Raw genomic sequence first — 18,430 nt, 5'->3', positions numbered from 1 at the left:
CAGTCTCATACGGTGTAGTTTAAATAGGTGTTGGTTAAAAGAGGGCTTTTGAAACTATGAAAATAAATTTTAAAAGGCTTATTTCAAAGCCCAGCACTCTGAAGGTACATGTAGGTGGCTTTATAGTCTCCAGAACATGAGCAGTTTGCAAAAGTTCTTGTATATAGCTTTATTCTTAGTTGTTGATTAAACTGATGCGTAAGTCAGTTGAAGCTGTAAAGTATGTGTTCTGCCTGTGGCCGGTGTAGCTGCGCAGTTCTAGAAGCAGTGTGCTGCTGTTCCTGCAGTGTGCTGCATGGTGCATCGAACTGGCAGGCTCCCAGCAGGTACCAACTCCCTCACTGAGACTTCTTGCTGATTTTTGCAGCAGGATTTTTAAGGATCATTCCTCTTCTGTCCCTTCCCAGAATTGTCTTCCACTTCGTCACAGAGATAAACAGATCATCAGCCTATCCCCTATAGCAACTGCATGCCCATTTTTAGCTGGTGAATCTGATATTTTTCTTCCCAGTGCACCTGATTACCAGTATCATCCTGGTGGGTGGGCTAGATACTCTGTGCTTTCATCCTTGTTTTCGAGATTTCTCCAGTGTCATACTGATTCCCACATCCCAACACTTGCATAGCATGTAACTACCCTTGGCAATAATTATAGCAGTTAATAATTCAGAAAAACCAAACTATAGGTGATGTTTCCACCAACATGTGCGAATTCATTTGTGTTCGTATTGTGCCTTGTGGAAAAAGATGACACTATTCTAATCAGTTATCCCACTGTTGCAAGGCAGGGTGGGAGATTTGGGCGCACTGCTATTCCTCCTTACTGCATCACCTTGTGCCATGATCATCTCACAAGCAAATCAGGGTTGGGATGAATCCATTATTGGAAGAATACCTAAAAGAAATGATTGGGTGAGAGTGGTGGTGATTCAGTCGATGACACTCTTCCTTCTGAAAGCCTGTGTAGCTGAAGCTGCTATCCTTTTAGATGAAAGAGAAAATATACCACTTGTGTTCATAGTATGTGTCACAAAAGAAAGGGTGGTAACCCAGGGGTTCTGAGTAAACACCAACTCTGACAATTAAGTTTGGCCTCCATAAACTGCTCTACAACTCCAATTGGATATAGTACTCTTCATTTTCTATCCTACATAGATACACAGTGGTCCAGAAGCTGCACTCCATCCCAGAGGTGGCTACGTTTCAGTGCTCAGTGAAGTGATCCCTATATACCTCTTGCCTACCTCACATTCATGTTAAGGCTTGATTAGTTTATTTTTACAAAGTGTTTTAAGATCGTTAGATGCTGTAACTGAGCAAAGATGTCACAAGTTCACATTTTCTCTTTATGCTGCTTGTTTGCAGAGGTCCTACAGCAAAGAGCTATTTGAGGAGGTTATTTCAAAGATGAGGAAGGCTGGAATCAAGTCCACGATAGCAATAGAAAAATTCAAACTGCTGGCAGAGAAAGTGGAGGAAATTGTTGCCAAGAATGCCCGTGCAGAAATCGATTATAGCGATGCGCCAGATGAATTCAGAGGCAGGTTGATTTTTTTAATAACCTTTTGGGGGGAGTGCAGTTGCTTAAAGTATATATAAGGTAAGTATAATTTAGACCTGTGATTTCTAATGGAAACAGCCTACTGTTCTCTGTAGTCCTGAATCTTCCACCAATTCAGTGATAACAGTTCAGGTTTGAGTGAAGAGAGCAAAGTTGTTCAGGGACTGCATTATTCATACCTAGCCATGTGCTTAGACCAGCTTTGCAAACATGGGTCATAAAACAGTACAAGATCTCTGAGAGCCCAGTGAAATGCTCGCACTTTACACTTTGTTCTCCTTCCGAAGTTTATGTGAATGGACAGCTCTGCATTCTAGGGTAGCCTTCATCCCAGCAATTCCCCATTTCCAGCAGCAGTTGCCCACCTCTATGAGCTCTAATCTGATGGTATCTTCACTCCAGTTCTGGATCCGTTGGCAGGAGACACCTAAGAATGCTGCTTTTCCTCCCTTTGGGGTACCCTGTGTCACTTCAATAATGTATCTGGTCCTCAATGATCCAGAGAGATTCTCCAGGTCACTTCTGCGCTGTGAGGCATCAGGAAATCACTTATTTTTTTTCCCCTCTGTTTCTTTAATTTAATTACATAAGCTTCATCTGCCCCTTCAGATCCACTCATGGACACTCTTATGACCGACCCTGTGAGGCTGCCGTCTGGAACGATCATGGACAGATCAATCATCCTGCGACACCTGCTGAACTCCTCCACTGACCCCTTCAATCGGCAGACACTGACAGAAAACATGCTAGAACCAGGTAGCTCTGCCTTTTATTGATGGAGGGTTGTACCCTTGGGTATGTCTCAGACTTCTGTAGGGTAGTGTCATAGCCTGGATAGAGCAGCAGTCCAGTTCTGCCCTCCCCACTCTCAGCTTTGGCCCCGCGTCTCTCAGAAAATTTCTAAGTTTTATTCTTTGTGGTCAGTCTTTGTATTTTTCCCTTCTTTATCTGAATGAGTCCAGAGCTCCCACCATTTAGGCTAATGCATCTTCTAGTGGTAGGTAAATATTACATTTGCTTCGTCGATAGATAAAGTGAGGCAGAGAGAGATTAAGTGATTTGCCTGAAGCCACATGGCAAATTCATTACCAGCGCAGAAAATAGAGCTCTGGGGTTCCCTCTTCATTCTCTGTCCTAACCAAAGGACAGCACTATTTGTCCCATAGTTGTTTCACAGTTTAATGTTTCTATAACTTCACAAATTTCACATTAACTATTTAAATTCTTTTCTCTCTTCATTCCAAGTGCCAGAACTGAAAGAGCAAATCCAAGCCTGGATGAGAGACAAGCAGAACACTGATCATTAAAAAGTCCCTTGCAGTGCACGCCAAGGTCAATGAGAAGAGCAGGGCATGGATTGATGCAGTGATGATGCATATAATCCATTGGAAGCTGAAGACGGAATTAACGTTCAGGGTGCCCACCACCACTGACTTGTAATAATGACCAGAAGCATGTGGACGAGAAGAAAAGCAGCTTAATTCTTGTACATATATTTAAATGGTAACAATGGTCAATAGTGTGGAGGACAAATTAGGAAGTTTCTAATGTTACAAAACAAAGTCCTTCAATATGTCACGATTTGGGGGTTTTACAGCTGAATTATTTTAGCAAAAATGAATGGATCAGGGCAGCATCCCTTCAACTTTATTTTTTACAGCCAGATATTCATTAATTTGATTGTGGTTAGAACCTTGGACACTTTGCTGCTAAAATAACATTTTTCCCTCCCCTTTCCCCCCAAAACCTGCACTGCTGTCTTTTTTTTTTTTTTTTGTAATGCAAACAAAAACAAAACTCCACAGTGAAAATAGTCCTTCCCCTGCCCCCAGGAGAACATATTCTGTGAGATAATTGTGCCTGCAACAAAGTGTTAATCTTGGGATCGTATTTTTATATTATACATATTCGCATATTTGTTTTTTAATTGGTGTTAGCTGACACACAAGAATAATAATTTAAAAATTTTTTGACACACGGATTTTAAGTTGTTCTTTGAGATGTCCCTTTTCTTTGTGTTGAATAGAGAAAATCTTGATGCTCTGGTATTTTTGAAAAGCCTTATGATAGAACATATTGAAACAGCTGCTACCAAGGAGGTGTTTGGGAATGCCAGTACTTCAGTGACTTAAAATAAAGAAATAAATAAATTCTTTTAAAGCCGGAGACATAGTATGCTAAGTGACAGTTCTGAGCCGTGACACTTTGTCTCCGGAGAGTGGATCCTTTTATTCTTGGAGCCTGTAATTTGGAGTGGGGGTCATTTTTATGTTGCGTACCAGTTTGTATCCATGGCTTGGCCTTACCAAAGCAAAAAGGGTGCAGGAAATGTAGAATTTTTTTAGAAAAACTAAAAAACCAACAAAAAAAAAAAGATTTTTGTATTACTGCCCCCTGCTTAAGATACTTGAATTTCCTTTTTAAAAAGGATTTGAAACCGCAGTGTTTTAAAATTAAGCCTGTAAAAAAAAAAAAGTTGTTTCTTTTGTTTTTTGCTGACAGTGTCCTCTGTTCAGTTCCTGACTCTTGAACTAAAATAAATGGTGATACACATTCGCAAGGAACCTTCTGTCTCCCCATCTTTCAGTGGCTTGTTGAAGGAGGGGAAAGGATGGAATGGTTAGGTGGGAATGGCTATTTTGCTGCTGGAAATCTTGCTGATAATCAGTTTAGCGTTCCAAATGAAAAGCAATTAGACGTGAAAAGCTGCGTAAACATAAATGCCCATTCTCCTCTTGTGGGACCTGCAAGCTAAGGCTCTTTTTCCCAGCTGGGAGAGCCTCACGCCACTTCACATCCATTCCATAGCTGAGCAGGGAGTGAGGTGGACAGGCTCCAGAACAGAGGCTTGTTCAGCCTCTTCAGCCAGCTACAATGTAGATCCTTGAGAGATGTGGAATAAATGAGAAGAGGAAAAAATGTGAAGGGAGGAGTATTTCTCTGCATTGCTAGTGAGATGGAGAATCCTGGGGCATGTGGATGAAGTCTTTTCTATCACTTCTTGGCTGATTTATCCATAACTCTTGACACTGAGGGCTTTAAAAACAAAACAAACCCCCACAAAAAAGCTACCCTTGAAGGAGCACTTACCATCACACTTGGTCATGGCTTTTGGGTTCTGCTATAACTGTGTGATGTCCAATAAGGAATGTCCCTTTCACAAACTCAATTTTTGTAAAGATAAGGCCTAATTAATTTTCTGTGTGTAAACACTGATTCATCTAACTACTTCCAATAGGGAAGACATCTAATTATCAAAGGTTTATTGCTTAAAACCATTAGAAAAGCTCTGCAAGAGTTATGAATTCATCATTAGTTTGCTGGAAGAGGCATATTCAGTAATGTGCTTGTTTGTTTTTAATGCATGATCTTCAAATTGTCATGGTTTCACCTTGACAGGCTCTGAACGTGTGTTTGGAGAAAGGAGAGATGGAAAAATTCTTAGTTCCCATTCAGCTGTTCCAAATTAGATATTTGCATTGATAGATTTGTCTCTTCTCTCTTGTGGCTCACCTCCTTCCTGGGCTAAGGATGCCTGAAACTATAAGCAATCTCATGCAGATCTAGGACTGATGATTAAAATGTGAAAAGTGCAAACTGAAGACAGAGGATCCATCCTTCATTGATTGAAACTGAGACTAAGTCAAATACATTCCTCACTAATTACAAGTATATCTTGTCTCGGCCCTGAGGGCTCCTTTTGTCTAAGTGGGCAGAAATCTCTCACTGCTATTTCTCTTTGAGTACTGTATTCAGTGCTTAATTTTTGCCAGGGCTGATTCCTGACACCTCTAGGTTTGACAGTTCATAGCCCTGGCACCTCTGGGCTTGCTGCATCAGTTAGGAATGTAAAACAATTGGTTGAGCCCTGGCACCTCTTCATTACCAATTAAACATTGACAGTATTCAATACAAAAGACTGATCCACAGTGGAATCTTATGCAGAAGGGTTATTGTTTGACCACCCTTTTCAATGGGAAAGCCCAATAGAAACCTCACTCTTTAGTCTATATAAATAGTAGTTATGACACATGTGCATTTTCTTCCACTTCTTCCCATCCAAGCATCAACAGAATGACTCATTAGAATGAACTCAGGGCTGGTTTATACTACAAAATTAGGTTGGTTTAACTAACATTGCTCAGGGCTGTGAAAAATTTCACACCCTATGTGATTAAGTTAAGTTGACCTAAGCCCTGGTACTATTTGTGGGTAATGGAACAGGCATGTCTAGCTCCCCCCCCTGCAACCAAAGTGGGGCAGCCATTGGACCCATGCTGCAACTGAAAACTGGGGACAACAAATGAAGAACAGGTTTCAGAGTAGCAGCCGTGTTAGTCTATATTTGCAAAAAAAACAGGAGTACTTGTGGCACCTTAAAGACTAACCAATTTATTTGAGCATAAGCTTTCCTGAGCTACAGCTCACATCACATTCAACAGGAGTGATGTCAAAGCTTGAAAATCAGGGATCCAGAGGACACAGAGCAAAGAACTCCTGCCAGTGGTACACCTCTGCAGGTACACAGAGGTCTTTCTGGGGTTGCATCAACTCATCTAGATATTTGCCTAGTTTTACAGCAGGCTACATAAAAAGCACTAGTGAAGTCAATATCAAGTAAAATTTCATATAACTTGTTTATACTGCTCTATATGGTATACACTGAAATGTAAGTACAATATTTACACCCCAATTTATTTATTATAATTATATGGTAAAAATGAGAAAATAAGCAATTTTTCAGTAATAGTGTGCTGAGATTTTTTATTTTTAGTTCTGATTTTGTAAGTAATTTTTAAGTGAAGTGAAACTTGGGGGTACACAAAACACATCAGACTCCTGAAAGGGGTACAGTAGTCTGGAAAGGTTGAGAACCACTGGGATAAGGGACAAGAAATAGACCCCACAGTCACAGAACATGCCTGCTCCCCAGCTTTCCTCCTCCTAGTGTGATGGAGGGCTATCTTGGCCAGCAGGGGGTTGACAAAGAGATCTTGCAACTCCATATGGCCACAGATGCAGTGTGTAAAATGAGGAGGTGTGGGAAGAAGTGCAGCCAGAACCTCAGTGTAAGGTGCTGAAGGAGAACAAAGCCCTGGTCAAGCAGACACCAAGAGCTACCTACTTAGCTACCTCTGAGCCATGGATTTACTAGGGACACAAGAACCCCTTCCATTCCTGTAGTAGGTGTCTACACGATGGCACCTCTGCAGCAGCTGTGCTGCTGTAGCATTTCGCGTGTTGTCACACCTTTAGGAAGTTTCGTTAGGCTTATGCAGGAGAAGGGTGTGTGGTATGTATACTTGTTGCAGGATTTACAAGCCTCCATATGAAGTAATTTACTGTGGTTGATTTGGCTTTTTACTAGTGTAATCAAGATCAGAATTTGACCTGGAACATCTGAAGTGCTGCACTATGCTGTAGAACTACCATGGACATCAGTTATAACTCATCAAGGAAAGGCAGACAAAGGAAATAACTGTGTTTTGAGAAAACAAGACCAAATGTTTCAGAAAGGCATAGAATTAAGGAAGTCATCAAATCAAGCATAATAGCTTTTTGAAAGTTCAGCATTCATAGTGTGCTAGACCTAAGAAGGTAAGAAAATTATATGAAATTTAGCATAAATGTCATTACCATTTGAAACAGTGCCATCTTCATCTGGGATGGATTCAGGAACCTCTGATGAGCATGTGCAGTTGAAGGCTAATAAGTATCTTAACGAACATGTAAGGGAAATAATATAAATTAAAATCTCAAGTAAACAGTCTTCAAATGAGGAACAACAATTCAGTTGAATAAAAGCAGCTGGTCCCACCTTTGCTACATACAGCTGGAGCTGAAATATGGGGGAAATAGGTGGCTAAAACTTAGAGAAGCAGCCTCCCCTACATATTGTAGAGCAGATAGCGCAAACTATGTTTTAGTGAATAAAAGCAGGAATCAGTTTGACGCTTGCTGTAATATTATGGCTGGGCATTTCAAAAAGATGTCTGCAAATGAGTTTATTAAACTTGCTGATCTGCATGTGTGAAGCTAGAGCCTGAGTTAAGGCTCCTTGGAAAGTTTCCTTAAATGTTCAAGAGGCCACCTCCACAGCAACCCTGGCCTCAGTCAGAGGAGAACTGAAGCCCAAATAAGAGAGAGATTTTGGTTTTCAAAGTGGCAACAGAAAGCAATGGTACTTTCCAACCTGCTCTGCAGAGGGATAGCACACTGGTTTGAGCATTGGCCTGCTAAACCCAGGGTTGTGAGCTCAATCCTTGAGGAGTCCATTTAGGGAGCTGGGGCAAAAACGGGGCTTGGTCCTGCTTTGAGCAGGGGGTTGGACTAGATGACCTCCTGAAGTCACTTCCAACCCTGATATTCTATGAAATAAAATTTAACTTCCCCTGCCCCCCCATATGAAAAAATTATGAATGTCCTAGTCACTTGGTTTTTCACAGCAATCCAATTCATGGCTTCCAATCCAAAGCAGACTTTGATATTTGCATACTTGTCAACTGAAAAGCAGTACTGTGATTGTAACATTAGTGCTGTTTGGAAAGCATCCCATTCTTTCTGAGGGATTAGTTAGAGATCATCAAACTGGATTTATAGCAGGAATCTAATAATACCAATGACCTGCATGATTCATAGCATTATGCATGGAAATAAGGCATAAGTTTTTAACAGGGAGAGTAATTCATCATTGGAACAACTTACCAAGGGTTATGGTGGATTCTCCATCACTGACTTTTTAAATCAAGATTGGATGTTTTTCTAAAAGATCTGGTCTAGGAATTATTTTGGGGAAATTCTATGGCCTATATCAGCGGTTCTCAACCAGGAATACATGTATCCCTGTGGGTACACAGAGGTCTTCCAGGGGATTCATCAACTCATCTAGATATTTGCCTAGTTTTACAACAGGCCACATAAAAAGCACTAGCGAAGGCAGTATAAACTAAAATTCCATGCAGACGATGACTTGTTTTGACTGCTCTATATAGCATACACTGAAATGTAAGTAAAATATTTGTTCCAATCCATTTATTTTATAATTATATGGTAAAAATGAAAAAGCAAGTACTTCTTCACTAATATTATGCTATGACACTTTTGTATTTTTATGTCTGATTGTGTAAGCAAGTAGTTTAAGTGAGGTGTAACCTGGCGGTACACAAGATAAATCAGACTCTTGAAAGGGGTACAGTAGTCTGGAAACGTTGAGAGCCACTAGCCTACTTGCACCAAATAGCCATCCATTCTCCTCTCCCTGGACAGGTTTCTTGTATGACAGAATATAGCATCTTCATGGAAAGGGCTATCTTAGTGCATTTCTAGAACACCATGTAAACTTTCCCACACTATATAATGACTTCATAGTAATACAGGCTACTATAGTCAAAGGGTCAGATTGGGCTATTATATGGCAGTATGATACATCACTATCTTTTTACTACTGCCTTCTCATTCTCCAGGTAACAAAGATTAAGGCCAGAAGAGACCATAACAATGTTGTCTGACTCCTGCATGACAAATCCATCACCAAATGATTCCTGTATTAAGTCCATAACTTCTGGATGAGCTAGAGCATATCTTTTAGAAAGACATCATGTGATGGAGAAGCCATCCTCTTCTTCTAAGTTGTTCCAATGTTTAATTACTCTCCTATAAGAAGTCTGATTTCTAGTATGAACTTATCTAGTTTCAGATCCAGTTGCTGCATCTTAGATATTTGTCTGCTAGATTAAAGAAATCTCTTACTGTCAATCTTTCCCACCCATGTAGATACCTAGGCCAGGTCTACACTTAATGCTACAGCAGTGCAGCTGTACAACATGTGGTGAAGACATTCTACGACAATTAAAGAGAGCTCTCTGATCAGCATAAAAAAACCACCCCTGGGAGTGGCATAAATTATGTCAGTAAGAGAAGCTCTCCCACCAACATAGCGCTATGTACATTAGCACTTACGTTAGTGTAACTTCTGTCACTCAGGGGGGTGAAATATTCACCCCCGAGTGACATACATTTTGCCGACATAGGTGGTAGTGTAGATATAGCCTTCGATCATGATCAAGTCACCTCTTTAACCTTTTCTTTGTCAAGCTAATTAGATTGTGAGCCCTTCTCTAGGAGTAAACTTCTCTAAAGTGCAGACATGAGAAGTGGACAGTCTTCCAGTAACTGTCTCAGCACTGATGCATGCAGTGGTGGTAACATCTCCCTACTTCTACTCAGTATTCCCCTACTTATACAGATAAGTTTATTGCCTTTGCTCTCTTAACCAGTTGCATCATACTGTCAGCTCATGTTCAACTCGTTATCCACATAACACAAAGCTCTGTGGTCTCACTGCCTTCCAAAATACTCTCCTCCACCTTGTGCGACCTACATTTTGGTTTCTACTATACATAAACCTTACATTTAATTGTATTAAAGTGCATGTTGTTCAACAGACTATGCTGTAGAACTGAACTGTCATTTACTCCTCCACTGTTTGTCTGTTTTACCAGGAATGATAAGTGTTCTTCCAAGTTCTGTTGATAGAGAGATTAAACAGGATTGGACCAAAAACAGATTAATGTGGGGGTGCCTCACTGGAAGATGATTTCCCCATTTATGATTAGTTAAGGATGTGTCATCCAGTCAATGGCTTGCTACTGTTAACCATTCACTGTTGGGATTCAGAACATCCTCATCTTGTCATCAAAGGGCATTGCTGCTTCAGCCACTGAAGGAGCCCCTTCTGCTCCTCTTATAGGGCTTCATATTAAAAAATAGTTTCTCCAACTCATTTAAGCACAGGAATATAAAAACAAACCCTTACCTCTCTCTAACTTTTTAGGGAGCACATCAAATTAATGTTTTGGTGGCACTTAACTATACTTGTATCTATTAAACTAGTATGGATGTATGCAATCGTTACAAGAAAAATGAGGAAATGTTATGTAACAAGACTGTATGATTGTAAATTTTTAATCAGGGGGTTTGGGGTTCTGCAAGTTATTGTCAGAGCCCTGAAAGCTTCTTTTCTATTACATTTTCCTCTTTAAATCCACACCTATTCAAAAAGCTCTGTATTGTAGTGATCAACCATCCCAGCATCAGAGTCTGGATTATCTGGACTCCAGCAGCATTTCCCCTTCATTTGGTCAGAAGTATCTCAAATAGCAGCATAGAGGGGTTCCAGCACCTTACAGAAGTGAAGGCTTAAGACCAAAATGTTTCACAAGGCCATGGAGGTACAGTGATCCAATAGGGTTCCACTCTGCCTGCTGGGGTCATGGGCAACTTGTGCATGGGGGAGTGTGCAAATGAGCACCTCTGTTCTCAGTGTCAATCCAGCTGTGCATGGGGTATTGGGTTAATCCTCCATTATGACATTTTAGGAGCTAGTCTTTTTGGGCTGTTGGAGAAGGACTGCCAAAATGAAGATGATTCTAATATAACGGAAGAGTTAGATGACAAGGTACAATGCCTAAATACAGGCAGTGTCCTGTATTTAGCAGAGGTTGCCAAAGGACGCACAAAGAATTTAACATTTAAGCACTTCCCAAACGCAAAGACACAATCACTATTTTGAGATTTAAGAATCCCCATGTCTTCTGTCAGGTTGCTACCTATATGTAGAAAGAACAACCACCTCGCTCCTGTATGCCATTCAACCTCCCGCCTCAATATTCACCTTTTCCCCCCCACAATCTCTAAACTGATTCTCTAATTATATCCCTTTAAACAATTTTAAAAGTTATTCTAAATAAACCAAAACTTAAGAACTAGGGTACTGCAACTGTACTATGCAAACAACCTCAGCCTTATTCTACATATTCCTCCTCCTTTCCCTCCTCTCCCCTGCTTCTCCCTCTCTCCCAAAGTTCCTCTGAACAGGAATTATGTCACATACCATATACACTTAATTGGATATTAAAGAAATATGTTAACCATCACAATTTGTAATGGGGATGTTCTGTAATCAAGCTCAAGCTTTGGATGCATTGTCTCTCTACTATACAACGAATCTGTGTTGTAGTCAGGTTAGGGGACAAATGTCTTAACTGTAGTGTAGATACTATCTTAAGAAGTTAGTATACATTCTGGACACACTGTAATCCCATATGTTAAAATACATCCTTTCATTTAAAGAAACCTCTATTTGCCTCCCTTAATAGAAGAAAAGACACACACAAAAAAAAATTCCTCAGGTCAGTCATTATAGGATTCATAAAACAGAAAAATTGATCTCTTTGAAAAAAATACAGAAACTAACACATTCTTCAGTCAATTACTGTCCAAAACAACCAAGATACAGCCCTCAAACAAAATATGGGATCAATCCAGTACCTTTTGAAAGGGCTCATGTTACTGGACTCCTCTTACCGCGTGTGTGTCTGGAGGAAGTTATTGTTGCTGACAGAGACTGATACACTGGAAGAAGAGATCAGAGGAGAAAAAATAGTAGAAAATGGAGAAGTTATACCTAAGATATTAAAAACAAACAAACAAAAAAAAAAACAAACCCTGAAATAATACTTACCTCTCTCAAAATCCTCAGAATGGGGGACACATGTTTTCTCTCCTGTACTCAGAGCTTTTTATTTTATTCCTTCATGCTGCATTTTCATCTAAATTTTTTTACACACAGAGGAAGGGCTGATGATTCATGCTGCGTCACATACACCAAAAAGAGCAGTTTTTTCTGATTTTAATTTTTAAGGGCATCTTGGAAATGTGTTATGCCAAGACATTTTTGGCAGTCCCAGTTTGGATGCTTTTTACTGTCATTGTTTTACTGCCTTGGGAGCATGCAATGTTTAGCGTCTTTGAAATGATTGTTACAACAGCTCTTCCATTATTTTCTACCTGTTTCCAGTCACGTTGCTGTAATTGCTGAATCTGCTTTTGCCGATGTTATTGTACCAAACTGTCTCCAGCGATGACATAGTAGAGTGATAATTTCCTTCTCTTCTGCTATTCAAATCAGATGAAATTCATCCCTGTATGTGGGGGATACCACAATACATATGCATCACTTCAATCCCACTTAAACCTTCAAAAGATGGGGTCCTTCAGAAGAGACGGTAGGACTCATCTAGTGCATAGGCCATGAGTTCAGGTGACATATGCATATACTTAATGCTGACCCCTTACACAGGGGTAAATTTTATCCACAGTGAGTTTTGTGCTCTGAGTGAAAGAAGGGATGGACACTGGAATCAGAAGACTGCATATGCTTTTGGGAGTGATATTGCTAATGTTGTTTGTTTTGTAAAGTATTTTGTATATTTCCTGCACTACACAGATAATTTAGATGACATTGCATGGGGATTTAGGGTCAGAGACAAATTATTAGACCAACAGATTCCAGGTCACTTGCACCTAGATATGCAACTTTACTGAGCATTGTAAGAAATTTCACCTGCATCCATTGAGGTCACTCTGTTGCATTTGTATTCAGGACTGTTCCTACATAGAGCATTTAAAGAGCTGGTGTGTGGATGGTTGTTTTGTAGTTTAGGAAGTTCTGGGTTATTTTGAATGGACACTGTGTGAGTCAGTTACGTTAACTATGTATTGTCTATAACTGCTCCACATTATATCAGTCAGAACATAAAATCACTAATTACCTACAAGTTGACATGGGGTCAAGCTGCAGTGTTGAAACAGACAGTAAAACATGCTTGGAATAAGGGGATATGTCAATCTGCAATTCTGGTTCATTCCATTAGTTGAACAGGAGCTAGTCATGAAGTTTGGCTCTGGACTCTCCTAAATTTCAAGGTGATTTGGATCTGGGTTTCTGTTCAGATCCATTTCTAATTATAAGTTTAAAGCAATAAAGAAAAAATTTGCTTGTTAGTGTTGGGGGAAATTTATTCATGACGTAACTTCAGTTACTTCAATGGAGTTATACCAGGGACCACTTTGGCCCATTCAGTTTCACCCATCAGGTGAACTAGCTCATACTTAGTTCACACAAAGAGTGTATTTTATATACCTTGTAACTGACAAAGGAAAAAACAAACACTTAAGAACCTGCATGTAATGCCAGTCCATATGGAGACAGTTTAAGCCTCAAGGTATGTCCTCCTAATATCCTTTTTATCCTTTACAGAAAAGCGATTAGCCCAACACCCACTCAAGGAGCACACTGTGCTATTGCTTTCTGCAATCAATCCTTAGGTACGGTTATATTTGTTCAGTTTACAGACTTGTATGAAATTTGGTGGTGAACCTCCTGAAGACCCTTTCTTCTTCTGCCCATGTGTTTGGAGACCATCTGTCACTGCACAGAAATTCTTATAAATGACAACTTGGGATTTTTTTAAATCATGGTTTTAAGACCTAAATTAACTGATATGAGGTTGTTCCTAATTATTAAAAAAGTCTGTTATAGAAAAATGATGCATGAACTGCAATTCAGGAGAGAGAAATGGTTCACAGGATCTTTGAGTGAAATTAAACACCTCCAGCTGTTGCCAGGGAAAGCTGTGGGATACGGTGACAACAAAACAGATATCTAACATTTACAATTTATAGTAGGCTTTTAAAGATAAGATTTTTAAGAAGGCAATGTCAAACTTTTTAAGCACCAGATTCAATCTTGCTTACAATCTGGATAATTTATCCAGATTCTTTGTTTACTTCTAAATCTAATACTCTCATCAACAAGAACTTGAAAACCATAACAATGGTATTTTATAAGACCTATAAAACCACCTTTTGTTCTTGCTTTGCAGGTTCTGCAGCAATGTTTAACTAGCAAGTAAGGTTTCCACATCTGTACTGACTATCATGCTACCATGCAAAGAATCACTATGAATGCAAGTTAAAATTGTAGCTGCTAAACAAAAACACATGTTCATGTCAACTTCATCCAAAAACACATGGGGGGGGGGAAGGGAAATAAATGTTTGCCAAATAGAAAAGGGCTTAAATAATAAAATCCCCCACCCCATTTTCAAGCTTCTTAGAAGGTGTCAGAAGGAATTCAGATTAATACAAATAAATATTGAACACTGATTGAGAGGAACAAAAATAAATCTTGTACTGGATATAGAAATCTTGGGTATCAAACATCTGCAAAAGAAACTGTGCTTACTAAAGGACTAGCCCGATAGTACAACTCTTCAGTTTGTTGGTTTATGTTCTGGAATGCTCAGTTTAAGTCTACGATATTGTGGTGAGAGACACTGCCTTGCAACATTCAACAGCAACCCCTCCCGTTAACTCAGGAGGAAAATCCAGTTCTCAAGGGAGTCCCATCCATTTCATCTCTGCCAAAAAGACAGTGCTGCAAGCAAAGGCCTGGAGAAATACAAGCAGGCAGCCTCAGAGCTCCAGCAGATATACAGAGTAAAATCACTCCACACAAGAGATTTAATCTTTAATCTTAATTTAAAATATAGTTTCAAAAACTAAGATTTAAATACAAAGACAGCAGGAAGATTTGCGGTGTTAGGATGATGCTGAGAGACTGGATTTCAATCTCTAGAACCACTCAAGTTTTAGTTGTGGAAGGGGTATGAAATTTTGCAGTTGGAAAGCTGAAGGATTGGAATGTGATCAGAATATCTGTGAAAGATGAACAGACTATCAAAAGCAATATGCAGACTCTGAGGTCTGCTAAAATGAACATCAAGACCTATTGATGCGATAGGTAAATATTGACCTTAGTTTTACCTTAGTAAATAAACAGTTACCTTGATGAACAATAAAGCCTGATGGCCACCAAAAAATGAAGGCCATATATGTATCGTTGCACATGTGCTAAATAACAAGCCATAGGTTGAAGCTGGAAATAATTTCTATGGCTGAAGGTATTTCACAATTGTGAATTCTTCCTTTTCAATTAATAAGGAGAGAGAGAGAGTGAGTTAAAGATACAGCAAAATTATTTTTCACCTCTGATAAACAGGCAAGAAGCAGACATTTGCATATCATCTAGTTCACTCATCGGAAGTACAAATAATCATTTTCACTGAATTTAGTTGCCTTCAGGATGCATTTGTTTTACATTGATGACCTGCATAGTTAACATTGCTCCAGACCTCCCTATTATTTTTGTGGTAGAATCTGACATGATTGTTTTTATCAGTTCATGAATGAGAATTTTATTCTGCAGCTACTATTTTTCTACCCTGAAGGAAGCCTGGCAGCAAGCTCAGGCTGGGGAGAACGCTAACTAAAACAAGGAATACAACACTGAACAGAAGAGACACTAACATCAACATTTTCAGGAGTGCCCCCTGATTTATGTGCCACTTTGGGCCTGATTTTCAGGGGTAATGAGAATCCATGTCTCCTTTTGAAGTTGTAGGTGCTTAGCCCTTATATCAGAACCTAACATGTCTCAAATGGAGCACCAAAAGTTGAGGCACCCAGAACTAATTGCCACTTTTGAATATTTTGGCCTTATTTGTGCAAAATGCTGCCACCTCTGACACAACAGAGTATTACATGTTAATCACTCTGAGGACCAGAAGCAAGAGAAAGCCTCATGGCCACACGCAGCACAGCACAGGCTTCCCTACTGACAGTTCCAAAAAAAAAGATCTGTGACTTCATCATTCTTTATTATTGGATGACCTCAGACAACAGCGGATCTGAAAAAACTGAACTTGACATGGTCTGCTAGGATTCAAAATCTTGACACTTTGCTTACTAAATTAGTAAATGGAGTTTTGTGGAACAGGTAGAAAACCAGAATTTATTCATGCATGCAAGATTTTTCTCTATATTTTGATATAGGTATACATGCATTCACTTACATTGCAAATATCTGGCAATTAACCACATAACTTATATGTCGGTGTCTATCCAAGTATCAGGAAGAAAGGAGTGCACTGCACTGAAAGCCCTTATTAGCAGACTATGAAGATAGTTGTATTTTAAGCCAAATCAGACAACCAAATGTATCCTGGGCTGATCTGATTTCATTGTCCTAATACTTCAAAACTATGTAGCTTTAGCAGGACTACAGACTGGAAATTTGGACTAGTTTAAAAACCTCACACCAGCTCTTTAAAAGTGTTGATTAAATGACAATTTCGGTGGGCCAAGAAAAGTGCCATTTCTCCCATCCATAACGCTGTACTTTCCCTCAAAGGAAGAACTGTGAGTTTTTACCTCCCTCTTATTAATTCACTCATTGCCTTTGCTCAAGGGCGTATGTTGAGCTTTCTCCTCCTTCCAATTCATTTTTTCCTAAAGTAGCATAGGCCAATCTATTTAGAGCTAGAAAGAGTTTTTGAGCAGATTGTCACTACAGATCAATTTTTAGCATGAAGCAGTAAGACATACACCATGAATATTTAAAGCACTCAAATATAACTTTAGATTACACAACAAATTTATAAAAAATATTTAAACATTCACAGGAAAACAAATGGCCATGAGAATGTGTAAAGAAGATGCCAGTTTGTAGCTCTAGACAACTCAAGCTGTCTCGTACCCAAAAATGCCCTTCTAAAGAGAAGACTACAATATATTTCTGTACGTGAAATTTACTTTAATTGGGCCTAATCCCGCACACACTGCTGTAGGTTAAAAACCTTCCAAAGGGCCTGACTGCCTAGGAATCACTGCATTTATCCTTTTATAGCTTCTCCCAGCATGCCTGTGTGGTAACTGCCCCTTTAAATTTGGAAGAAACAATCAGCTGCAGTGCTAAAGCAATTATTTTGCCTCTGCCTACTATAGCTAGCCCTTCTCTCCGTTCTACCTAATAAGTGCATAGCTCCTTTTATGTTGCTTTCTTACAGTTAAAAAAAAAAAAGTATCCTCTTTCCATTTATCTATAGTTTTTACACAAATGAAATGTTAAGGATTACCCAGGGTCCAGAGTAACATACATATTTGTGAGTAAAATTACTGACCTATGTAAGAAGATACGGTATGTAAACATACTGAACAAATTAAATCTTGATGTGGAATTACATTAAAATAAGTTTGGAGATGCTGTTACACTAGTAATTTATTTGACTCACTAAAGAGTATGTTAAAGTTTTGTAAACTCATGATTTTAGTGAGTCTTGGGATAGCTGATATTTTTATTAAAGCTACAACTTCTGGAGTCATGTGACTAAGTGAGACTCTCAGCTTTAATTTTAAAAGTAAATTTATAGTCTTCATAGTTACAGAAAAAAGCCTGAAAATGTGAACCCTAAGGACTCAAAAACCAGAAGGCATATACAAAGAACCCAAAGTGTATTAGGTTTTAAAATCTCATGAGTTTGAGCCAAGCAAGTCTTTTGGGGACCTGACTCATGAGTTGGCCATGCTGATGGCAATAGGTATATCTAAGAGACTGGGTCATGAATAGCTGGCCTAAAAATACAGCTCCTCTCTCCATATAACTCTTCCAGGATTTGGGTTAAGGTAGAAGGGCTTGTGGGGGAGAGGAGATGGAGAACAGCTCCCCTTCCTTTGCTAACAGCAGAATTGAAGCTATACTTCTCTTGCTGGCCTGGGGGCAGTTCTTCCTTCTCCTTGCCCAGCACAGCCAGAGTGGTACCTCCTTTTTAAGAGCCAACCAGCAACCCCCAAACTATCATGTAGGATTTTATGACTGCTCTTTTCCCTTCAGCAAGGAAGCTGATCAAGAAAACATTACTCCAGTGTGCAATTAGAAACCCTGATCTTGCCGTGAGACGGGGCTTTGTCTGGGACTGCAAAAACTGGGGCTGTGGCCTGGAGTGATGGAGATGGGCCTGCTGCCAGACAATCTGAGTTAGTCTCAGCGGCTGGGACAGGGAAGGAGAACTTCCCCCCAGGGGAAGTGGCCTGCCCCCCTAGTTCATTACCCTTCTCATGGGGCAGGCACCCTAAATTAGGGGTGGCAGCGGGTTGTGTTGCAACCAGATGCCATGGCAGAACTAGGCC

At 39.7% G+C, this 18,430-nt stretch overlaps 1 protein-coding gene and 1 long non-coding RNA gene across 6 annotated transcripts in view; one reads left to right on the top strand and one right to left on the bottom strand.

The window, feature by feature from the left end:
* UBE4B (ubiquitination factor E4B) overlaps positions 1-4,117 on the top strand; it is a 67,468-nt gene extending 63,351 nt beyond the window's left edge. For all 4 annotated transcript variants that reach the window (XM_073316801.1, XM_073316798.1, XM_073316799.1 and 1 more), the window contains 3 exons: positions 1,366-1,540; positions 2,171-2,317; positions 2,807-4,117. In XM_073316801.1, coding sequence (XP_073172902.1) covers positions 1,366-1,540; positions 2,171-2,317; positions 2,807-2,868 — 384 coding nt within the window. In that variant the 3' untranslated portion in view covers positions 2,869-4,117. The remainder of the gene's footprint in view (positions 1-1,365; positions 1,541-2,170; positions 2,318-2,806) is intronic.
* A 2,228-nt stretch (positions 4,118-6,345) lies between these two features.
* LOC140900126 (uncharacterized) lies at positions 6,346-14,964 on the bottom strand. 2 transcript variants are annotated; one of them, XR_012155566.1, is made up of 4 exons: positions 12,410-14,964; positions 12,084-12,171; positions 11,891-11,974; positions 6,346-7,278 (listed from the first exon to the last, which is right to left on the bottom strand). It is a non-coding gene; the product is annotated as an uncharacterized lncRNA (long non-coding RNA). The 2 variants fall into 2 exon arrangements; XR_012155565.1 differs by having other exon boundaries at positions 12,084-14,964.
* Positions 14,965-18,430: the final 3,466 nt, after the last annotated feature.

Source organism: Lepidochelys kempii, chromosome 18 (assembly GCF_965140265.1).
Source record: "Lepidochelys kempii isolate rLepKem1 chromosome 18, rLepKem1.hap2, whole genome shotgun sequence".
Lineage (NCBI taxonomy): Eukaryota > Metazoa > Chordata > Testudines > Cheloniidae > Lepidochelys > Lepidochelys kempii.
Note: the sequence above shows the minus strand (reverse complement) of the source record. Positions and strands in the feature narration are given on the sequence as shown.